Source organism: Mesocricetus auratus, unplaced genomic scaffold, assembly GCF_017639785.1.
Source record: "Mesocricetus auratus isolate SY011 unplaced genomic scaffold, BCM_Maur_2.0 Super-Scaffold_100043, whole genome shotgun sequence".
In the NCBI taxonomy this organism is placed as follows: Eukaryota; Metazoa; Chordata; class Mammalia; order Rodentia; family Cricetidae; genus Mesocricetus; species Mesocricetus auratus.
In genome coordinates this window covers 4,834,231-4,860,244 of record NW_024429220.1, presented here as the reverse complement: position 1 = coordinate 4,860,244, position 26,014 = coordinate 4,834,231, and the positions used below count along the sequence as shown (strand labels likewise).

At 39.5% G+C, this 26,014-nt stretch overlaps 1 protein-coding gene across 8 annotated transcripts in view; it reads right to left on the bottom strand.

Annotated features, from left to right (window-relative positions):
- Positions 1-26,014, bottom strand: part of Magi2 (membrane associated guanylate kinase, WW and PDZ domain containing 2) — a 1,397,005-nt gene that overhangs the window by 444,639 nt on the left and 926,352 nt on the right. For all 8 annotated transcript variants that reach the window (XM_040735144.1, XM_040735143.1, XM_040735146.1 and 5 more), the window contains one exon: positions 11,430-11,509. In XM_040735144.1, the coding sequence (XP_040591078.1) occupies positions 11,430-11,509 (80 nt within the window). The remainder of the gene's footprint in view (positions 1-11,429; positions 11,510-26,014) is intronic.

Below are 26,014 nucleotides of genomic sequence, written 5' to 3'. Positions count from 1 at the left end.
CCAGCACAGGACTGTTCGAGACCCCCTGAACGTGGGTGTCAGTTTGGAGGCCTGGGCAATTTATGGGGCCTCTGGTAGTGGATCAGTATTCATCCCTAGCACATGAATGGACTTTGGGAGCCCACTCCACATAGAGGAATGCTCTCTCAGCCTAGACACACAGGCCCTGCTCCAAATGATGTGACAGACTTTGAAGATTCCCCCATGGAAGGCCTCACCTTCCCTGGGGAGCAGAAAGGGGATGAAATAAGGGGCTGGTGTGGGGCAGGGGAGGAGGGGAGGGAGAGGCAACTGGGATTGACAGGTGAAATAAGCTTGCTTCTAAATTTAAAAATTGTATAAAAAATAGAAGTGACCAAAGAATGGGCAGATACTTCAGCGTTTAAACATGCTTGCCATGTAATCATGAGGGAATTCGAATCCTCAATGCTACATTAACAAATAAAATACCATATAGAAATTTTGAAAGAAACTAACATAAATTAAAATCATATCAAAGCATAGGTTGAAACAGTGAACTTAAAGGTATGTTTACATAATGTATCCATCAAATTCAACAACTGTGGAAAACATGGACCAATTTCTCTACAGTCACAGATCACCAACACTAAAACAAAATGAAGCACGTGACCTAAATAAATTCATTGTGCTCAACTCAACTTAATTTTCAGTTAATTCCCAGTGAGAGAGAATACCAGCCGGCCAGGTGATCTCCTGGGAGAACTTTATCAAACACAAGTAACTGAAAGCCCAGGGGTACATTCTCCTACAGGAAGGAGAAAGGGTGAAGTCCCTAATCTTGGTGTCACCTTGAAGTACCTATGAAGGCAAGAGGAAACTTCAGTTGAGGAACGACCTCATCAGCTTGCCCTATAAACACATCGGTGGGGCATTTTTCATTGTTAATGGGGTGGGGGTGGGGGCGCAGTTCACTGTGCCCTGTGGAATTGGGCTAAAGAAGAGCATTAGCCAATCATGAACCTCTGGGCAGCTGGTAAGCAGTGTCCCTCTCTGCCCTGGCTTCTCTTGATGAGGGACCATAGCTAGACACAAAACCCCTGCCTTGTCAGTTTGCCTCCTGGTGTTTATGGAGGCAACAGAGTAAACCGGAACGGGTGGGTCTGACCATTAGCTCCTATGAGGACTGGGGCAAAGCTAGGTAGCAGACTGCTTGCCTTGCGTGTGCAAAGCCTGGGGTCCATGCCTTGTACTGCAAAGAAAAACACAAGATGAAAACTCACCACACCACATGTCCTCATTTTATGTGGCAAGCATTACCCTGATACGAAAGCCAGAAAAACGTGCCCATAAAAGGAAATCATGGTCCAATATTGCTCACAAACACAGACATCCCACCTTAAAAAAGTATCAGTGTGTTCAGAAGGCAATACACGTGAAGAGTTGCACACTGCACCCATTAGACTTTCTAAAGTAAAGTTCAATACTTCAGAACACAAATATAAATATACTATAACAATATAAATTTTGACATTTATGTACTGTAAGCACAATACGACATAAATATGCCATATCAACAGTTCAAATTGGAAAAAAATTGCTGTATAGGTAGGAATCTAGCAAAAATTTCTATAGCTTACACACAACTTGAGTCAAACCATACCAAGTTAACGAAATAAAATCACTTGCTTTTATGTGTGCTAAAAGTGAATATTTCAAAATGAGATTGAAACGCTCTACTATGTGCATCTATGAAAAGTGGAAAGCTTATGTATATGCTAAAAAGATGCTCGATGTATGTTTTGTGGGAAATTAAGACAGCACTGATGAGAAAATCAAATAAGACAACAACAATAAGAATTACTATACCCAAGGATTGGAACGCCTCATTATTAAATATATTAATCCTCCCCATACTGATTTATACATTCAATGCAATTCCTCTCAAAATACCATTAAGATTTTCTGTAGTCCTAGACAAACATCTAAAAATTATATGGATAAGTAAGGAACCTAATAAATAAAACAATTTGATCAAGAATTAAATAGGAATTGCCACTGTGCAGAGTTGAGGCTTACTGGCCAGGTACAGAAATCAAGAGAAGATGACATGAGGGATAGAGCACATGCTTGGATCAGTGGAATGCAAGATGCACGACAGAGCACATGCAATCGCTGAAGGGAAGCTAGCCTTCCAACAGTGCTGCTTACTGGACGTCCTCAGACAGAAGAAATGGAAAAAACACAGCCGTAGATGTTGTGTATAGATTAACTAAAACACAGATCACCATGAGAAGACCTTGGGGTCCTGGAGATAGCTGATTCATGAAAGGTGATATGAGCTGTGCTCATTAAAATAGAAACATCTGCGTAGGCTCCTGCGAAGAGGACAAAAGAACAAATGGTGGACGAGAGCAAGGTCTTTACTGAGAGAAGATCTAATGAAATAATTCATATCCATGGTCAAGGCGGAACTAGGAAGAAGTCAATCAAAACAGGAAAAGTCATGATGCGGCATTCCACTGCTTAGCACTGGCAGAGCACAGTGTGGAAAGATGCTTGGCATGTCAGCCATTAGGTAAATTCTAGCTGGCAAACATCAGAATGCTCAAATAAGGAAAATATCCTGATACCACACAATGGTAAAAAGAAAGTATAGTAATACATTTCCAAGTTCTTAGCAAGCTCATCAGGTTAAAGGCATGCAAATATAAAATTAATTTGATTGTATTGAATACACTTGAGAAATTAGGATTTACTAATTATCAAAAGGAATTAAATGATAAAACAAGCCAGGCTGCCTATATAAAGACAGACTAGACAATCTAACAACAGAATCTAAAAAAAATGTAAGTATAACTTCATTTATGTCCATTTTATAAAACTCATTTAAGAAATGACTTGAAACTAAGTAGTATTTTCTATTATTTTTGAAGGACAAGTTTCTTCCCTTGAAAAACTGTATTTTAAAAAGACATATAAAACATGTCTGTATTCATTCTCATGTTCAAAGGACTAGTTAGTGTCAGTTGAAATATAAGTTCATGGAGGAAGCCATTAAAAAAGGGGACATAACAACGGACTCTGAGGAAATCAAGAGAATCATCAGGGCATACTTTGAAAATCTGTACTCCACAAAATTTGAAAATTTAAAGGAAATGGACAATTTCCTGGATAGATATCACTTGCCAAAACTAAATCAAGAACAGATAAATAATCTAAACAGACCTATAACCCCTAATGAAATAGAAGCAGTCATCAAAAGTCTCCCAAACAAAAAAAGCCCAGGCCCAGATGGCTTCAGTGCAGAATTCTACCAGAAATTCAAAGAAGAGCTCATTCCAATACTCGTCAAAGTATTCCACACAATAGAAGCAGGAGGCTCACTGCCAAACTCTTTCTACGAGGCTACAATTACCTTGATACCCAAGCCACACAAAGACACAACCAAGAAAGAGAACTATAGACCAATTTCCCTCATGAACATTGATGCAAAAATACTCAATAAAATACTTGCAAACCGGATTCAAGAACACATCAGAAAAATCATCCACCATGATCAAGTAGGCTTCATTCCAGGAATGCAGGGATAGTTCAACATTAGAAAATCTATCAATGTAATCCACCATATTAACAATCTGCGAAAGAAAAACCACATGATCATCTCACTAGATGCTGAAAAAGCCTTTGACAAAATCCAGCACCCCTTCATGATAAAGGTCCTAGAGAGATCAGGGATAACAGGAACGTACCTGAATATAATAAAAGCAATATACAGTAAACCAACAGCTAACATCAAACTAAATGGAGAGAAACTCAAAGCAATTCCTCTAAAATCAGGAACAAGACAAGGCTGTCCACTCTCTCCATATCTCTTCAATATTGTACTTGAAGTTCTAGCTACAGCAATAAGACAACAAAAGGAGATAAAGGGGATACAAATAGGAAAAGAAGAAGTCAAACTTTCATTATTTGCAGATGATATGATAGTTTACATAAGTGACCCAAAAAACTCTGCAAGGTTACTCCTAGAGCTGATAAACACCTTCAGCAATGTGGCAGGATACAAGGTAAACTCAAAAAAATCAGTGGCCCTAGTATATACAGATGATGAAGTGACTGAGAAAGAAATCAGAGAAACATCACCTTTTACAATAGCCAAAAACAGCATCAAATATCTGGGGATAATGTTAACCAAGGAAGTGAAAGACCTGTATATCAAGAACTTTGTGTCTTTGAAGAAAGAAATCAAAGAAGACACCAGAAAATGGAAAGATCTCCCATGCTCTTGGATTGGTAGGATCAACATAATAAAATGGCAATCTTGCCAAAAGCAGTCTATAGATTCAATGCAATCCCTATCAAAATTCCATCACAATTCTTCAAGGACCTGGAAAGAACATTAATCAACTTTATATGGAAAAACAAAAGGCCCAGGATAGCCAAAACATCCCTATACAATAAAGGAACTTCAGGAGGCATCACCATACCTGACTTCAAGCTCTATTATAGAGCTATAGTCCTGAAAACAGCTTGGTATTGGCACAAAAATAGGCAGGTAGACCAATGGAACCGAATCGAAAGCCCTAATTTTAACCCACACACCTATGAACACCTGATTTTTGACAAAGAAGCTAAAACTGTACAGTGGAAAAAAGAAAGCATCTTCAACAAATGGTGCTGGCATAACTGGGTACTGGTATGCAGAAGACTGCAGATAGATCCATGTTTATTGCCTTGTACAAAACTTAAGTCCAAATGGATCAAAGATCTCAACATACATCCAGCCACACTGAAACTTTTAGAAGAGAAAGTGGGAGATACTCTTCAACGAGTTGGTACAGGAGACCACTTCCTAAACATAACACCAGTGGCACAGGCACTGAGATCGACAATTAACAAATGGGACCTTCTGAAACTAAAAAGCTTCTGTAAGGCAAAGGACACAGTCAAAAAGACAAAAAGGCAGGCCACAGAATGGGAAAAGATATTCACTAACCCCACATCTGACAGAGGGCTAATCTCCAAAATTTACAAAGAACTCAAGAAACAAGTCTCCAAAACACCAAAGGATCCACTTGGAAGGTGAGGTACAGAGCTAAATAGAGAATTCTCAGTAGAGGAGTCTAAAATAGCCAAGAGACACTTAAGAAAGTGCTCAACATCCTTAGCCATCAGGGAAATGCAAATCAAAACAACTCTGAGATACCATCTTACTCCTGTCAGAATGGCTAGAATCAAAAACACCGAAGACAATTTATGCTGGAGAGGATGTGGAGAGAGAGGAACACTCCTCCACTGCTGGTGGGAATGCCGACTCATGCAGCCTCTTTGGAAATCAGTATGGAGATTCCTCAGGAAAATGGGAATTAATCTACCACTAGACCCAGCAATTCCACTCTTAGGCATTTATCCAAATGAGGCAGGTTCATACAACAAGGGCATCTGCTCCACTATGTTCATAGCAGCATTGTTTGTAATAGCCAGAACCTGGAAGCAACCTAGATGCCCCTGAACTGAAGAGTGGATAGAGAAAATGTGGTACATTTACACAATGGAGTATTACTCAGCAGAAAAAAACAATGGAATCTTGAAATTCGCAGGTAAATGGATAGCACTGGAAGAAACCATCCTGAGTGAGGTAACCCAGTCGCAAAAAGACAAACATGGTATGTACTCACTCATATATGGATTTTAGATATGGATCAGGATAGTGCCAGTCTGCACTTCCACAGATAGAGAGTCTGGGAAACAGGAAAGAACCTAAAAGATATGCATATATGCATAGTACCCAAGAGAAGAGGAGGAGACAAGATCCTCTGAATGGATGGGGAACACGGCGAGGGGTGGGGGGGAGTGGGACCTGGGAAGAATAGAGGGGGTAAAGAGGAAGGGAGTTGGTCATGGGGGAACAGGAAGTTGAGGGGGTGGGGGTAGAATAGGGGGAAGAGGGAATCATAGGATCGAAGACAGATCAGGCACCAGAGTGACCTCGAGTGATCTAAAGGTATAACATCAATTGGCAAGCTAAGCAATAGTGGAGGGACCACCTCGAATGCCCATTCCTGATAATGAACTTGATGTCTATAACCATCCGGGAGCCTTCATCCTGTGACTGATGGAAGCAGAGGCAAACACACAACTAAGCACTGAACTGAACCCAAGGAACCCAGTGACAGAGAGAGAGGAGTGATGAGCAAATTGGCAAAGAATGGGCTGGCAAAACCAGCAGAGACAGCTGATCTGAACAGGGTAGTGTTCTTGGACCCCAGACCGACAGTGGGGAGGCCAGAATGGGACTGATCTGGACCCCCCAAATGTGAGTGTCAGTGAGAAGGCCTGGGCAACCTATGGGGCCCTGAGCTGTGGATCAGTGTCTATCCCTGGTATACAAACTGTCTTCATGTGCCTATAGCACAAAGAGAGATGCTCTCTCAGCCTGGACTCTTAGGGGAGTGCCTTGACCCTACCAAGAGTAAAATGACAGACTCTAGATATCCCCTATGTGGAAGGATTTGGCAATAGGGTGGGAGGGAGGGGGAAGGGGAGTATGGGAGGAGGGGAGGGGGAGGGAAATGGGATTGACATGTAAAACAAGCTATTTAAAATTAAAATAAAAAATGATAAAAAAACCAACTTCTTTATCTGTAGTAACGCATGAAACTCACTCAGATGCTGAATCCAGAAAGGAGCCCATCTAGCTAGTTGATGCAGAAGTAATTATTAGTTTGTGAATATTTAGAGCCATTTTAACAGGACGGAGGGGGAAACAGCAATCTATTAATATCAGGCTGGCAGTGGACAGATGGACAATTACAGCCCACATGGTTTGTTCGTTTCCAGATCTTCAAGAACCTTAAGAGAAACTCAAGGCTGTTTAGGTAGGCCAGCTCTCCCCCCCACCCCCACCCCCACCCCCCCCACCCCCGCGATGTCCTTGTCATCTAGGCGGCTTGGGGCTGGATGAAGGAACTGAACTGACAGCTCAGTAAGCAGGGCCCTTCCTGCATAGGAAGCTAAGTCTTTTCGGGAGAAAGGTAAGAGTCACCGTGGAGAATCAGTCCCTTGCCTGAGAGGGTTTGGAGCAGTTCCTGGCTATGCAATGACAGGACTTCCTCCCCTGAACACAGCAATGGGGGATGGACTGAGCTGAGTCATATTCCAACTTAAACGGAACTGTTCCCTAGGCCACTTTATTTTGTGCCTGTGCATGCATGTGCATGCGTGTGTGTGTGTGTGTGTGTGTGTGTGTGTGTAAGAAAGAGTTTATGCCTGAAGGGGCTATATTTGTGTGAGAAGATTGCATGTGCTTGTATGTGCGTGTGTAAGAGGCTAGAGGTCGCCACAGATTATCGTCCTCGGTCACTTACCACCTTACTTTGTGAGACAAGAACCTTCACTGAATCTGGAGCTCACAGATTGTTTGATGGCCTGGCCCATGAACCCCTGGGTTCATCCATCTCCAGCATCCCTGCGCTGGGATTACAGGCGATTGTTGGTGTATAGTGGATGAGACTCAGACATTCGTGATTGTATAGCAAAACCTTTACCAACTGACCTATCTCTGGCCTCTAAAGGACTCTACTTGACCATGCTTGTGGGATTTGTCACAATAGGAACAGCTATGATTGGACGTGGCTCTGGAGAAGCACCACGCTGCTGATTCTGAGTGTGAAATATGATGGTATTTTACATGTAGTTTAACCAGTTTTGCATCCAAATTATTCAATAGTTAACCTTTTTTTCCGTGGCATTTGAAATACAACTATTTTGGGTTACTAAACAGCACTCCCCCAAATTCTATTATTAGACACCAGTAGTAGGTGGAGAATTTTTTTCTGCCATGTAGACTGGTGCTCTCCAAATGCACAACACTATGACAGATTCACAGAGCACAATGACTTTGGAGTTTTAAACGATTTTGAGAAGGGAATTGCTTTTATGTTTAGTGGGTGTATTAGCTACCAAATTCAAAGGGTCAAGTGATTGCATTCCTACAAACAGATAAAGGCATTCATTTCACACATACTCAAATCAGACCATCTTTTCTCCCCTGACACCAAGGAGAAATGTTCTTGGCTCTTTTTCTCCCCCTAAGGGTCATTTGAGTCAGTTGAGAACTCCTCCCATTTTTCTTTCACTTAGCTTCCAATTATAACTGACAAGACATTATGCACCTATGTAAAGATATGTGAAGATGTATACAGCAACAGATCTATAGCAAGTACTCATACACACATAGCACTCAACCGTAAGAGTTCAGAAGCTTACTGTGGTGCTCACACCCATAATACCAGCACTCAGAACGCTGAGGCAGGAGGATTGTGAGGTTGAGGCCAGTCTGGACTGGGTTATATATCATTTTTTTTCTTTTCCCCAAGCCCCATTTTAAAATAACTGCACTTAAATTTCCTCTTCCAGGTAGGATTGACCTATATGCAAATCTGGGTAAAATGTTGAAAATAAGCAAAGGAATCAGAGAACAACCTTGCCTTTGATAGTGAAACATGATGTGATCATCTAGAAAGCTCAGGTTTGAAATGTACTCGGTCAAGTTTCAACACACACACACACACACACACACACACCTCACAAAAATTCTCATACAATGTTTGAGTAGGTTTACATTTTGTGTTTGTTCATAGCTATCCTTGGCCAAATGTGCTGCAGGTTGGATAGAAAGTTTAAGACTCTGTGTAGCAGAGAAATCTGGTGAGATTCAGGAAGATGTCCAGCTCCTCATATTGACCTGGGCATCTTAAAAATCTGAGGTTGGACGGGAGTTGCAAAGAGAGACCTTGATGGAGGTGAGGAAATGAGCACATCGATTCAGAATTCTTAGAGATTGTAGTAATGAAACACAGAATATAAACAGGTGATTCCAAGCCCTCAGACAACCCCAACATTTGTGAAATTCAGACAACTGCAGGGTCTACAGGCACATACACACAAAAGCTAAGCTAAAATTCCTGGAAATTAAAAGCAGGACAAAACAAAACAAAAATAGCCAAGATTTTATGCAGTCCTAGAGTCTTGAGAATAAATCATTTAAAAATGTAAGTGTTCAAGACACACCAAGAGAAAGGCCCTTCATAATGAAACTGACTAAAATCTTCCTAGGTTATCAAATCTAGGCCACCTTTAATTTTATGTTGTTCAAGAGTGAAGTTTATCCATTTTAAACAGATATGGAAAAAAGGCAAGATAACTACGTTACATGAAACAAACATACAAACGTAACATTCTTGTGTCTATTAGTAAGGATTTCTTGGAACGTAATCATGACCTTCATATACACATATATTCACTTTGACTGTGGTAACCTATTAAGTAGGTGTGAAGAAGCTGGGCTGACCTTTGAAGCGTTTGCCAAGCTGCACTAGGTTCGTAGCTGAGAGCCCTGGCACACCATTGCCCAGAGAACGAGGACGAACCAGAGACTGACCCTGTCTCACCAGAGCTCAGTCCAACTTCAGTTTGGCTCCATTCTAGATTGGATCATAGCAACTGACAGTGACTCTCTCTGCCTGGAGAGGAAGCGAGGGTCTCAGCTGGAGAAAGCCAGCACCACGTGGAAGGCATACAGGTTTTGAATACATATTTTGCACACATTCCAGAATTCAGAAGTTACACCAACCTTGTGTGTCTGAGCTGATTGTGATGCACAATCGGCTTAACCAGCAGCCCCCAAAGCAATCCCTTAGCATTTAAACACTCAGCAGCAATTCACGTTATTTAAAGAAAAGAAAAATATAACAGGAGTAATGGTATAACCCCAAAGCACTTTTCTTGGGAAGAAAACATAAATTATGTGTCCTGAATAACAGCGTTCAAATGAAATAAATGAGAGTTTTTTAATGTCCTGAACCCCATCTATGAATTATTTTGTAGAAAATGAAAATGAACAGAAAATGATTAGCACTAAGACATTCTGAACAAGACATGACTTTGTCAGGCATTAGCATTGAATCTTAGCATCTACCATCCAGAGAACCCAGATAAATATAGCTGTGCAAAAAAGTAGCAGTAGGATACTATAAAATGCACAATTTTGTTTGTATATGTCTTGTAGGATATAACATGTTGATCTTAGTGGTTTATTTCAAATGAGAAGAGCAACTTAAAGGAGTCAGACAGCTGAGAAATACAGTATTCACAAACTAAAAACTTGTTAGATTTATTTAAGGAAAATATTCTAAGGCTACACATCTGTTCATAAGTAAATTGTAAGTCTCAGATGTAACACACAAGGTAATTTTAATTTATAATCTATCACAATTGGCAATACATGTCATACTAGTATAAGTGCAATATAACCTAATTGTGCTAAAAAGTTACATTATATGATAATTTTATAGGCTATATCAGTTGTGTTCTAAAATGCTAATAGATACAGTTATAAAAAGGAAGTTAAATACAGGTTTTATTAAATTAGTTATATATACATTTATCTATATATAAAATTTAATTTTTAATTTTTAATTTAGCTTGGTAATAAGTATATTTATTTTGCTTTTATAATAGGAACCCAAAATATTATTTCAGGAAGTTAGAGTTATTGTTAAAAGAAAAGTGCTTTTAGAATTAGAGAGAATTTTTCGTAACTTAAAGCAAACTTTTAAAAAGTTTAAATATTCTCCATCACTCTTGTCCCCATCAGTGACATATATTTCCATTTGGGGCCCTAAAAGTTTGATCAAGAAAAGGTTATGAAGGTGATCGAATAATAAACCATTAGGAGAGTCTACTATTTACTTTAAGTAAATGGTAAGAAGTCATTTTGACATTATCTAAATATATTTTAGGAATTGTAAGGATCCTCAATTATAGACTTCATCTATGTAATTTACTAATTCAAAAACAAGGCTTGCATTCATTTAAGACTATTTAAGCAAAATCCAAATTCTTCTCATACATGCACACAGTCCATTTTTAAGCAAGCCTCTGTGTTTATACCACGACCTGGGACAAAATAAGGATTACCTGGGACCCTCATCAGTCATGTTAGTTAACTGCCTGCTTATACAGAATAAAGCATGTCTTTTAAATACAGGCTCCTTACTCAGCCGCAGAATGTTGTTGCCTTTGAAGGGGACATCAAGTATTATTCACAATTCTGCAATATTGTTTTTCTCTGCATCCTATCTGACTTCAGCTAAAAGACCAGAACCCTCTGAGAGACATACTGCAAATGAAACATCCTTAGTAGGTTGGAGAAAGTCAGGCCAGAGGTCACAGAGAACACAGAGAAATGACAGGAAGGTGATATTCTGCAGCATCTCCTTTGGGAGGGACAGTAAACCACATGGCCCCTTTGAAATGCCGAGGAATTTACTCTCCTATCCTAGCAGTAAATATTACATTTAGAAATGGTTTCAGTTAGACTGCTGCCTTTTTACATAAGGATCTCTTTTAAGAACTCACAAACATCCTCAAAGTGCACTGCTGAAGAACATAAAAACTTAACCTACCATTTTCTTTGCACTCTTCTGGAGGTTTAGCCTTTTTCGCAAGTCGTGGATCCAGCCATGATGTTGTCTTTGTGTTATGGCTGAAAAGAAAAGAGATCACTCTGAAAAGACACATTCTAAAAGGAGTCAAGTTTATTCCTTAAGAAAAAAAATAATAAGCCGGGTTAGTCCAACAAAATTGCAATCGATACACTTAATTTGCTTACTGGTTCTAAGTAGCCCTGAAGGAGGTGTAAGAGTAATTGTGCAAGGCAGCTGTAAATTTGGCAACCTCAGCTCCCTGTCCTCAGAGCAGCTATTTTTATTAAAATCAACTAGAATGTTGCCAAGTTAACCTCATTGAAAATGCAGAACTCATCCGGAGCGAAAGGAATTTATTACAAATACAGGATTCTCCAGTTGGGAGAGCAGAGTCCTTACTCTCTGACGCTACTTCCTGCCTTTTGCAGACGCAGTATTTTCATCTTAAACCACGCTTTTCATAAACAGTTGTTTCTGTTAACACAGAGCTTGTAGAGGCAGTGCAAAAGTGAGGTAAATTACAGCATGCTCCCAGGGTTCCTACAGTTTCTCCAAAAGTGATTAATAGCGATTTCATTTACTCACATTAAGCTATCTTACTCCTAAATACTTTCATCCCAGCCAGGAAGGAAGTAGATTTTTAAAAAAATCTGCATTCTAATGTTTTAGAAATGGAATTTCTAGGAATTAAAAAAAAAATCTTGTTGAGGAGAAAAAAAATTGTTTTCTTGTTTTTACTCCAGAAATCTATAAGCAAAAGAAACATTCCCAGAGGAAAGAGACTTTCTTAAAGGGGTGCTGGATCCTTTGTGTTGGGGTCACCTGGTGGACTTGTTAGCAATATATTCTGGGTATTTCACAAACTACCAAGTCCTGGTCTTTGTGTGCGAGGGGAATATGACATGGGGGCCGGGCTGGCACAAATCTCTTGTTGAGAAGTGACCCAGTGAAGTTTACGCATCATAATTCAAGGACCACTCAATGGCTCATCTGGTCATTAGAACTAAGATGTTGAAGACTCCGTACAGCTGGATCAAGGGAGCTCATGGGACAATGGACAAATAACCAGGAATTTAACATTCATGAAGTCTTCAAGAAGAGAAGAGGCAAAGTGATGGGTACTGGGAAGTACAAGGAAGAGTCAAAAGAGAAATGAAAGGAATACAAAAAAGTACAAAACAGGTTAAGTAGACATTAGGTCCAGATCACAGCCTTCTTAGTGGAGATGGAGAACTGTGGAGATCAAGATGTTCACAGGGACATGCATTTTGTCTATTTTTCTGTTTGGTTATAGCAGAGACCCAGGAGTTAGCTAGACCATCAGCTGTATTGGAAGTGAAGATCAGAAAACTTTCCTACAGAGTACCGTCATTAGTCAAATAAAGAAACTGTTGTCCACAAAGGAGATTTCAAGCCCGGAGTCAAGATGGACTGTGGAAAGTCATCCTGAGGCGTCAAAGTATTTTTCAAGCAGTGCTTTCTAAATGGGCGCCCTCCCTCTGCTTACAAGGAGAGCACCTCTGATTTGAGAAGATTGTTCTACTCTGCTTTCCATTCTGTGACAAGTACTATGACCCATGCCAATCATTAATCAAGAAAATGCCCACAGGCCATTCTGATGAAGGTAACTCCACAATTGAGGTTGTTCCCTCTTCCCAGGTGACTGTAGTTTGTGCCAAGTTGACAAAAACACACAACAAAACCCTCAAAACTAACCAGTACAGACATTAAGATCTGTAAGTTATTAAAAGCCAGATCTTGAAGAAAATTCCCCTTTCCTTTTGTCATCGATGTAAGGCTAGGAGAAAGTACTTCCCCTAGCCGCATGAACTCTTCAGCGATGGATGCATCTGAATGGAACTCTACTAGTCCAGTCAGGTACCGCCTATGACCAAAGCGTACAGCATATGGCCAATCTGCCAGTGTTCCCTGTCTCCCAGTTTGACCTGTGTCAAGTCTGGTGGTGCCACATTGCCATGTTTCAAGAGGACTGGAGCTATCTTGGACATGTTCATCTGGTCCTAGACAGATGCCAGTGTAATCTATTCTTTTCCTCTGAGTTGTGGTTGAGGCTTTGAATGTGAGGAACAGAATGACTACAGTAGGTATGCCACTATCATTTTAAAACAGGAGAGAACCACCTGCCTTGGTTAAAGGTGCACAGGTGCCTGTGTTGGAGGACACATCCATGTGCTAATGTCCATGCTTGTGTCAGGTAGGGGAATACATTGGAAGGTAAACAAGGGACAGAAACGTCCCCACTTTTGACCCACACTTGGTCTTTCTAAATTCCCTGCCCCTTTTGGAGAAAACTAATGTCTAGGTTCTTGAGACATATTCGTAAAAGCAAGTATATACATGGGTATGTATTAAGGGGCCATTAGTAAGCCTCCACAGGAGCCAAATTACCATTTCTCTACCACACTAGCATAGGTCTCAAATACCTCCTAATTTAGGAGAGAGCTGTGAGGAGTGTCCCAGCTTTCCCGAGTTTATATAAAGCATTTCATTACAGAATGAATTTTTGGGTTGAACTAGAGTTAGCAGTGTGTCACTTTAATACATTTTGACAGATTGAGTCTCTTAGAGTTAACAGTATTTTTAGCTGTTCCTCAGAAATGATTCTGGAAGAAATGTGGGTAGTAGTTACCTCCATAATTGTCTTAAACATCACATGAAGACACAGCACAGTAGTTTTCAATAGTGGCTCTCAGCAGCCTTGTAATTTGCATGCTCCTCCAGATGCCTTACAAAGGGGATATTTTTAATGCATTTTGGAGACAACACACTAAATAGCTTTCCCACTTCCCTTAAATTATGTATTTTAAACCTTAATAATTCCATTTGAGGATAGGATTTAATGCTGGGTAGAAAACCACACGAAATGGAATCATTGAAGGTCCCCCCCCCCCCAATCTGAATGCTATCTTTTCTCGAATCCAAGGAAGGCATTTCTTTTCACTTCCCTAGTTATAGCGGAGCCAGGTGCTTGGCATCGGTTTTCTATATCATCCGGGATGTGTGCCCCACAGTGACATGAAAAGGGAATGCTGGTGCAGCCTGATCTCACGCCGCGCTTCCACAGATGGGCCTACTCACACTGTGCTTTAACTGAGATGGACCTGCTTAGCCTCCGAGTGCACAGAGAAGCTCCTTATTCTGGGGAGTAAACGGGACATATTTCCCGGAGCTTTGAGTCATAGTAGTGCCATCATTCTCATGTTTCTACAGATGAAACTAAGCAATCATGGAAAGGATCCATCAATACCTATTCAGGGTTAGTTGATGCCACATTTAATAATCTTGATGAAAATCTAAAACACATAGTTTGTCCTTTATAACTACCCAAAACTCTAATGTTAAAACTACACACCAAGGACTATAATAAACCAGAGCAGGAATTTCATTAAAATGTGCAATTCTAGTTTAAATTCATGTCAAGATACCCTGGGAGACACACACACAGGTTGACCTGCAAGTGGGTTGGGAATACCCAGACATCTTGTGACCTTAACCTTTGCCAAGCTAACAAAGCAGCGGGTTAAATAGCATCTTATGTTCTCACATAAGACATGCCTCCTGTCCACTGGGGAAGCTACTGACAGCACCGCAGATGTGTTGCGGCAAAGCAGAGACACTGCCTCTCCCTTCGCATTGTCCATTCTCACCTTCTGATGCTAAGCAACCTTTGTGCTAAAACCCACACGCTCCACTTTCTAGATGCAGAAGCAAAGGTTGATAGCCTCGGGGTAACTGTCTGAGGTTATAGCTAGTACATGGAACAGAAGGGACTGGTGTAACTAAGGGAAACCACACCCACGTATGAAAGAGGTGTGTTGTTTCTAAGTCTGTTTTTCTACGAAGATATTTCCGTCCTTCCCTCTGGGGGTTGTCAGGGATCTAGTCCGATTTTCTGCCAGTCATTCAGAAGAAACCTTGTACTATTTGAGGGCTGTAATCACTAAATTCCTCCGAAAGTGCTGATTGCCTCGTACTCGGCGGGCATTTGGTACATTAAATTGCATGTTCACGAAGGTTAAAGAGAGCACTTGGGGTGAGTCGGCACCAATAATTCCACTAGAAAACCGTCCCTCTATTCAAGTCACTGGCAAACTAAACTGCATCCCTTTAAAACTGACTCCCCCACCCCCAGAATGAAGACCTTTAAAGAAGTTGTGTCTTGTATAATTTGGGAGTTATATCCAGGATTGTACTAAAATAATGGTTGGAGTTATATCTCAGTGGCAAAGTGTTTGTGGAGGAGGCATAAAATTCTGAATTCAATTCCATGCACTGTCAAAAAAATTAAGTTAACGAGAAAAATGTTATCAACAGGTACAGTATTCACTAGAAGCAAATTTAGGGAACGATCAAAAGAGGTTGAGTCAACAGTTGCTTGGAATGTGTGAGATCATTCAGGTTTCAAGGGTACTCATTGTATAGAAACAAAATAAAATGAATACGGACTGTTGACTATGTTTTATTAAAATCCAAACAAAAATATTTTAAGGCATATAAATTTGTTCCATCCTATATCATATCAATGAAAACCTCAGGATTGTCTCATTTCCCAAAGACATTATCTCCCCTATATATTATCATTCAAAAGGAACAGAGAGAGGCTCTATATATATGAATGACTGGATATACGTTCTTGATAATTAACTTTGGAAATGTTTGCTTTAAGATGCTATTTATTAAAACTTTCACTAGTTTTCATACTCAGACATATGCCATACCCATACAAAGCTATTATCAATGACTCCTATGGGGACTGTTTCTTAAATAATATTCCCATGATTTTTCCTAAGAGTATGAGTATGTGAATTTATATCATATTTCTTTTCATGCATTTAGCAAACATCTTTTAAAACAAAATTTATTATAAATAGTGTTTTCACTATTAGAGATATAAATACTATAATGTTTTGTTTAAAATACTTATTTTTGGATTGGAGAATAACCAAAAATCTTATGCATGTACAGAAAATCAGGTAAAGTGAAAATATGAAGCATACCTAATATTTTTATAAATCATATAACAATGTTTGTGCCTGAAAGTAGTATTCCAAGCCTAGAAGAGAAACTATTGTTCTGATATTGCCACATACCAAAAATAGTTTATAATCTTCCCTTATTTCCAAAGTATTTTATCTACTAAGTGACAAGTAAAAGATTTGTTTGCTGAACATGATTAATGGTGATTTACTTAAACTTAGCAACTTACAGAAATAGCAACAAAAAAGAAACATCTTGTGTGCATGCCTGTTTGTGTGTGTGTGTGTGTGTGTGTGTGTGTGTGTGTGTGTGTGTGTGTATTTAGAGTTTCATCCTTGGCATAGATTTAACAACCATGTACAGCTGTAACGTTTTTTCACATGTGAGATTCTAGTTTCAAAACCCTATGTTGGAAAATGCATTACTGAAGATGACATAATGTCCACACCATTCTTGAAGATGGTACTAAACAAATAAGTTCTTGCTTCCTCTTTGTTTTTTCGCCAAAGCAATCATAGCCTCTTTTGTGTCAGTGACTACACTGACTCCCAAACAAAAGAGCAATGTAATGGGATTCCCAAAGATGTCAACTGAGTTTAACCCTGTGGCTGATCTTCTCTATGGAATACTTAGCCTCTGGGGCTGCAGGGTAACAGCTATGGGACTTTAAGATGGCTACTATATCCAAGACTGCCTCACAATCATGTTTATAAAACAAGGAAAACCAAGCCCTTTGTAAAGTATCTATGTGATGCTATATGTAAATTTGACATCACAGTGAATCCTTCAAGAGTCAGGTTCCTGGAGACAGATGTAACCCTGAACTTTGTTAGTATTTTTTAAACTGTATGTTTAAAATTGTTAATGGCACACAGCATGTCTACAATAAATATTTGTTTAATAGGGATAGTGGCTCTGTCTTTTCTTGGTTACATGGCTTCTTGGCAAGCAGCTGTTGGCTCAGATGAACAGTGTGAATGTTCGACATATTAGCTATTTTGTTAAGGTAATATAAATACAACCTGAAAAATGGGCATTCACTAGAGGATTAATCTCTCAAAATTACTTTTGTGTATTTATGATTTGAATTTATTATGAATGTTTTGCCTATTATAAAGGACAATATATTAATGGAGATGATGCTGAGTCAAGGAAGCTCCCAGCTTTTTATACAATGTAACTCATTTTTAAGTCTTCAAAATTTTCAGATATAAGTCATTATTGCTGTTAGAAAGTATGCTTGGGAGAATATGATCACTCATAATTTAAAACCATTTTGCTAAAAAGTGCTTTATCAGATAGTTGTTTCTTCCTACTAAAATACCATTCTAAATACTAAAAAATATGCCTTTATAATTCATCTAAAGAAGTAACTTTAAAATGTCTTATTAATACATCACTGTGAAAACAATAACAACAAGAATTATCTTTAAATACATAACTTTTGGAGGGGATTGAGAGATGGTTCCTCGGTTAAGACTTCCAGAAGACCTGAATTCAGCTCACAGCTGCTTGCAACTGCCAATAACTCCAGCCCTGGGGGAACCAATGCCACTATTCTAGCTTCCTGGATCACTTGTTCACATGGAGCACACACACACACACACACACACACACACACACACACACACACGTTCAGAAATAGAGGACTGAACCCTATAAGCCATTCTGTGATAACAAATAAAATGAACAAATATTCTCAAACATTGTTGCACAGAAGACAAATAGAATTACTTGTCACATTAATCAGGTCTACAATGCTTACATCCATGTTTAATTAGAAAAATTTCATATACTAATTTTAAATAGAGACTTTGCTTAGTTTCTATTTCTGTTTCATGATGCTCTTTATTTTCACAGGAGAGGTTCCTACTGGGAGCTGTCTGTCAGGGGTGGAAAGGGAGTGCATGAGGACCTGCCAGCGCTGGACATCGGGACCTCTGAAGGCAAAGTTCTTACCCAGGAGGCCCTTTCTCCTCCCGTCTCATGTTTCTCCTTTGCTCCCCCCTCACCTTTTTGCTGTTGTTGTTGTTTTTTCCAGACAGGGTTTCTCTGTATTGTTTTGGAGGCTGTCCTGGAACTCTCTGTAGACCAGGCTGGCCTTGAACTCACAGAGACCCGCCTGCCTCTGCCTCCCGAGTGCTGGGATTAAGGGCGTACGCCACCAACGCCCAGCCACTTTCCCCTTTCTTTTCCATTGCTCTACTTTTTCCTCTCTTAAACACTTGAATTAATATTTAGCTCACTTATTTAAGTGACATTTCCATTTGCATTTTAAGCAAACTATTCATTTTAAATTAGAATGTAAAATTGGTATCTTTGACAATTACTGAGAGATTTGAAGTGTTCCTGCCCACAAGGAAAAGAAAAGCTATACGAAATGCCATTCTAATTAGCCATCAAAAATGTATGTGTATTTCTGCCTGCGCTCCTTGGTTGGCTTGCTGTTCCTGTAACATTGCTCCAGGGTTCCTCTTGGAAGCGTCATAGCCCAGTCCTTAAGAAGGTTCTCGATGCCTCACAACTTGCTCCTGCCAGTATCCTTCTCTAATATACCTGTTTCCTGGGAACACTTGCAGTATAAAATCATTCTCAGATTCCTTGTGATAGCAACAGCAGAGGCACTTGCAAAACGATGATGTTATGTGGAGATGCTGGTTTTTGTCAAATGCAGCTGAGATTTTTGTCAAGTGCAAAGCAGAGTAAGTAGGAAGTTGTGGAAATGAGGGACCAAGGAACACAGAGATCCTGTCTCGGTTCAGGGGCCTCCTGTGGTTCCTGAGCCCATCACATGGAGCGGATGGCACTCGCCTTTGCAGAGGATGGAGAGATGGGACAGAAGCGAGTCCAGCAAAGCGGCTCCCACTATGCACGGTAACCTGGCAGAGCGGCACAGCCGCTCTTTCCTGTCGCTTCAATCTGCAGCCTACACGTCTTCATTTTCCTGACACCCTAGAGACACCTACCTTCATATCACTTCTCTGGCCACAATAGAAATGAATTGTTTATTCCATTCTGTCTTAATTTCCCACCTAAACCTATCTCTGTTCCTAATATATTTCTGATCGATCCTCCAGCATCACAGAAAAGATTAAAAAAAAACCCTCAAAGGAAAAAAATGAAAATGTCAATTCCTTGCTTGCCTTTCAAAAGGGCTAATGGTCTAGCAAACTGAAAGGCAAGCAGCTATTTCCAAGGACTTTTGTAGTCGATTACCCCCAACTTAGCCAGCGATGAGGGCTTTTGTAAGGACAGCCCCACTCTCTCTACACGAGAGCAACTTCCCAAGCCTGACCTCTGACTCTCCGCTAGCCTCTGTGGTGGTTTTAGTGAGAACAGCTCACATAGGCTCCTGTTTTAAAGCTTGATCCTCAGTTGGTGAAACTATTAGGGAATAATTAGGAAGTGTATCCTTGTTGGAGGAGTTATGTATGCCACAGCGGGTGGACTTTGAAGTCCAACCATTTCCAGTAACTATCTCTCTCTGCCTCTAGCTGGTGCACCTAAGTGTAAGCTTGCAGCTACTGCTCCAGAGCCACTTCCGGTGAGCTCTATCGGTCTCATTCTGACTCGCTGTTGTTGTCTGGGCACACAGGGTTTCAGAGACAGCCGGAGCACCAGCTGCGGTCATGCTCACTGCATGGGTGATAGTCATGGGCTAAAGTGAAAGGAAGCCCACAGTAACTTCTTTCTATGTATAGGTTGCCTTGGTCATGGCGCCTCTTCCTAGCACTAGAAAAGTCTAAGGCTTATCGTTTACCGAACAGCATCATAAAATTCAAATGTTGCTTACTGTTTAGGGCAATTTGTCTCTCATTTATGACCGGATAATAAGATTGACAGCAAGAAGGAAAAAATTATGTATCACTGAACACCAGCACTGGCAAACTGGGGAAAAGAATGGTAGAATCATTTTGTTATACTCTCATGTCCAGATAGAGCCCCATTATTTTAAACATAGGGCATGGCTTCTAACTTCCAAAATTCCTTTTTTCCCACAGTCCCTAAACCAGAGTGAATTAAAGAGCAAACTTCACTTTATAAGCACATATCAAGGTTTTCACAATTGTATTATCAGAAACATTATATAGATTATTCCTTAATCTACTTGTGCTAGTGTGTTTTATTTCATTATTTCCTCATATCTTGACCTATCCTGTGTTGCATAATTAATGCAGGTATTTCATCAATCTCATTGCTCTGAACATTTCTTGTTCTGAAATGTGTCTGACTTGGTCTGTAATGATGTCATGCTATTCTCATCAATATTAAAATTATGTTTCTAGGATTTTTAGTTGGTTATATTTAACAAAATCTTCATAACTTCCTCCTTTCAGCTGATAATAGATGGCTCAGTGTCATTGATTATATAAATAAAATCATGCAAGAGATTTTATTCTTCAAGAAAGTAAACTTAGATTTGCCAAAAGTATAGAGGTTGGTGATTCATTTTAGTAAAACACTGCATTTCTCATCCATGCTGGAGTCAAGCAGAGCACCAAGTAATTACCTGATTGTGGATTCTTTGGGCCACACATATCAAAGTTTCCAGCTTCATGTGAGAATTAAATATTGGTATGTGGTAACATTTCAATTTCACAACTGAGCTCTGCCTATGGAGATCTAAGTTATAAATCACTGTAGGTTGGGAAAGCGAACACAGTTTTAATATCTTTCTTGAGTAGTCAGAGTATATGTACTTTTTATCTACTCCCAACATTGATAATTTCATTTTCTATTATATTTTTACTTTGAGGTTCATATAATTCAGAGGTAATGAGTTGAGGTATATTTGTAATATTTTTAGTTTTTATTATTTCCGATGAAACTTTTGGTTGTCTTATTCATATTAATGATTTAATTTTTGGGTCAAGACCTTCTACTTTAGAGTTTCTTTTAAAATTATTTTCCTAAATGCAATGTTAGGACATCTACAGTTTACAGCTATTAATTATCCATTATACAAAGCTGAAGGAGTCAGAAGGTTCTCAATATATACAAATGATGTCACATGAGAGGATAGAGATATTAATTGCCTTGATAACATTATTGTACATTGCATACCTGTATAAAATTATAATGTTGTATGTTGCTAAATATGTAAAATTATGTTAATTATGATTTAAAAAGTTGTTCCAATAGCAATAACAAATATGAAAGCTGGATGCATTGCTAAAAGACAATAAGAAATGTAAGTATTTTAGAAAAAGTTTTAGAAAGAACAACAGGTTGGATTGGGCATCATTTGTGAGTTAAGGATCAATATTCTGCTTTTTTGGTAGCAATCAAAATGGTAAGCAGCTCTCAATTGTAGGGAGAGATTTTACGTATTTGTAGCGCTGACCACTCCCGTGTAGGTGTGTTCACGGGTACACAGAACGTGCAGGGGATAATTAGTTCTGGGGGAGGAGGATCTTTCCCTTTGGGTTTCGGTTTTGACCTGGAAAGCAGCTTGTGGACCTTTGGTTCTCGGTTCTCTTGACTTTTCAAGTAAGGGATCTCTCTTTCATTTTGTTTAATATTTCTGTATTATCTGGTGTCAGTAAGTAAGTTACCCAGGCTCCCTGCTCCCCACCTCCCTCCCTGGTTGGGTGCCGGCCACCAGCCTACATGTGTGACCTACAGCACAGCGCGATGAGTCTCAGGGGCCCCAGAGGCCCTCCTAAGTCACCAGGGATTCCCAGCTCAGTCCTGTTCACCTGCTCTTTGCCTCCTGAGGTCATGCATCACCACTTCCCTCCTGCCAAGTCAGAAATCAACACTTCTGCCACGCCAGCAGCATGGGCGCTGGTCCCCAGGAAGCTTGCAGAACAGGGCATTGGTGGCACACGCCTTTAATCCCAGCACTGGGGAGGCAGAGGCAGGTGGATCTCTGTGAGTTCGAGACCAGACTGGACTACCAAAGGAGTTCCAGTACAACCTCCAAAAAATACAGAGAAACCCTGTCTCGGGAAAACAAAAAACAAAGCAGTCTAGCTGCTGAAACGAGTGTCCTGAAAGCCACGCGGCATTCGCTTTCCTTTCTGCCTGTAAGGTCCCTCAGCACTCCAGAACTGCAGAATCCTACAATCTGCGTGGGCTCTTTCCTTCCTTTTAATAAAATCCCCCTTGCTAACTTTTGCAAAAGCCATCTAACATCTTTCAGATTCCATGGGAAAAATACAGAGCACCTGCGGAGGAGATGTGTTTGGCGGCACACCTCCGCCACCTGCTGGCCTACCATAGTCATTGCAGGTAAACCTACTTTTCTCAACTGGAGATCATTGGCAGTAAATTCTGCATTCTGGTAAAGTTTGTGATAAGATTGCCTACTCTTTACCATAGCAGATAATCTAACGATGCAGAATGTTAAAGATCTCCTTGCCCATTTCATGGATGACATTTTGGGAGAAGGATACAACATGATTCAGATGTATTTGTGTCTAATGCTAACAGTCAGCTTCATATTCTATATAACATCATGAAAGAAATGCGTTAATACCAGGACAGAAAACTGGGAAATTGTGCACATGATGGAAAAATTATAGTAAAAAATTCAGAATCTTCAGGAAAAGGAATTGGCTACCAGAGTAGATAATTTGGAACTTAAACAGAACAACCTTCAAGACATAATTGATCCCCTGTCCACTGCATTTATGGCCAAAATAGAGTCCAGTCAGGAGGAAGGTATAAAATTATCAAGGACAATTCATTCTGTGTCTGAAGACAATGGCCGTTTATCAGATAGGATGATATTCCTAGAAGGCAACTTACATGCCATTCAGGCCTCTAGGAATGATAGTATTGCATGCTTGGAATTACCCATAACTGATGAGGTCAAGGAATGGGCAAACTCTATTACATCCTAGAAAATTTTTTACCCAGGAAATCCAATCACTCAGAGAAGCGGTGGTCACTAGACTGCAGTTCTCAGATGATTTACAATCTGATACATCAGATTCACCAGTTCTAGCACCAGGTCATGACAGAGGTTTTCCTACACTTCGAAGACATCGGGATGATCTTCCTAAGGTTGTTATGCCATGTCCTATCACTTTACCAGTATCTGTAACTGAAAAATCAGCCACAAGGAGGAATCGGAATGGTTCCATTGCTTAACAATGGGAACCCATACAAATGAAAGACCTCAAAGGAATCAAGCAGGCCATTGCCTCTTACAGAGTCCACTCCTTGTATGTCTAAGAACTGTTAAATGTTTGGGCAATCACCAATAAGGTTATCCCAAAAGACTGGAGTCATTGGATTTCAGTGGTGCTAGACAATTTGTCTTAAATACAATGGAGAACTTCATGGAGGGAGGAAGAAAAGGTTCTTGAGCTTCAAGTCCTAAAGACAGGTTATGAAGCCCCTGAGATAAAATTCTTGGTGAGGGTGCTTATGCTGACCTACAGGTTCAGGCTGAATATGACAATCACATCTTGTCTTTATGCCATACAGCATCTCTGAATGCTTTGAATAAGCTTCATGAACCAGGAGAAAAAAATGAACCATATGCCAAAGTGATACAGGGTCCCAGAGAAAGGTTCACTGAATTCTTACAAAGATTGTCCAGAGCAGTAGAATTACAGGTAACTGATTTAGATTCTAGGTGACTGCTTATAGAATCTCTAGCTTATGAGAATGCAAATCCACAACACAAACAGGTACTTTGGTCATTAAAAATCAGATCAGCCCCATTTGACAAATGGGTCTTGGGTATACAGCTAATATTGGGTATAATGATCAAGATACAGGGACTTGGGTAGGAGAGGCAATTTCTAAAGGCCTAAAGAGGCACCAAGATGCAAATGCCTTATCCATGAGGAAATGTAAACTTAGATTGGAGAAGCAATCTCCAGAAGTTTAAAAAGACATCATAATACCAGATGTTTTAACTGGACCAATGAAGGTCTTAGTGGTAGAAAAAATATTGTAAGGCACTACAGTAAACAGAACCCGAACATACAGGCTGTATAGTTACAGGATGATAGTGCTATACCCTACAGAGGAACCAAAAGCACTACCCTTAAGATGACTTACAGATAAACCTGTCTGGGTAGGGCAATGTCCTATGGCCTCTGAAAATCTAGAGGCTTTAGAAAAGCTGGTTCAGGAACAGATACTGGACATATTGAAGAATCCACCAGTGTGTGGATTCTCCTATTTTATTATCAAAAAGAAGTCTGGTAAATGGACAATGCTTACTGATCTGAGAGCCATCAATAAAGTTATTCAGTCTATGGACTCTCTACAGCCTGGGATTCCATTACTTTCTCTAATACCTAAAGGATGCCCAATTATATTAATAGATCTAAAAGATTGCTTCTTCACTATACTTTTACCAGAAAAGAGAGGGAAAAATTTGCTTTCACAGTGCCTACCTATAACAAGTCTCAACCAGTATGGAGATTTCAATGGAAGGTTTTGCCACAGGGAATGTTAAATAGTCCTACTTTATGCCAGTATTTTGTGAGAAAACCTTTAGAAATAATTCACAAACAATTTCCATGATCCATGATTTACCATTTTATGTATGCTATATTGTTGGCTGATTTGAAGGAAGGAACATTGGAAAAGATGTTTGAGACAGTAAAGGAAATTTTACCTCTTTAGGGATTACAGATTGCCACAGAAAAAATACAAAGAGGAGATTCCATCAACTATTTAGTTTTTAAAATAGATCTATAGAAGAATTAGACCACAAAAAGTACAAATCAGGAGAGATTGTTACCAGATTCTTAATGATCTTCAAAAACTACTAGGAGAAATTTCTCAACTACAGACAATATTGGAGTAGAAGAGCATGATTTAAAACACCTGAAAATGGACCTAAAAGTAGATAAGGACTTAAACTGTCCACAAATATTATCAGCTAAGGCTGAAAAAGAATTAAAATTGGTAGAAAAGAGAATATTAGAAGCAAATGTGGACAAAGTGGATCCAAAACTGGACTGCATTCTGGTTATTTTACCATCTAGAGAATACTCCTCTGGAATATTAATGCAGAGGAAAGACATCATACTAGAATGGGTATTTCTGCCACATAAACAGAATTAAAAAACTGAAGACATATATAGAAAAGATCTTTGATTTGATATTAAAAGGTAAGTTAAAGCTTCACCAACCAACTTGGAAAGGACCCAACAGAGATTATTGTAACTTTAACAAATTAGGAAATTTCCTCTTTATGTAAGGATAATGAATATTGGCATAGGGATTGCAGTAAGCTTTTGGGAACTATTAGTAACAATTATCCCAAAACATGGAGAATCATATTCATAAAGAAAACAAAAAAAAGTTTTGATTCTTCTGTGTATTGTAAGAAAAATGCCTATCTCTGGAGTTCTTACATTCTACACTGATGCAAACAAGTCAGGTAAGGCAGGTTATAAATCAGGAAATATAAGTAAAGTAGTTCAAAACCCTTACAACTCTGTACAAAAAGCAGAGTTGTATGCTATTCTCATTGTACTTAAAGACTTTACAGAACCTCTCAATGTAGTTACAGATTTTCAGTATGCAGAGAGAGTTGTCTTACACATTGAGACTGCAGAATTTGTTCCTGATGATACAGAATTAACCTCATT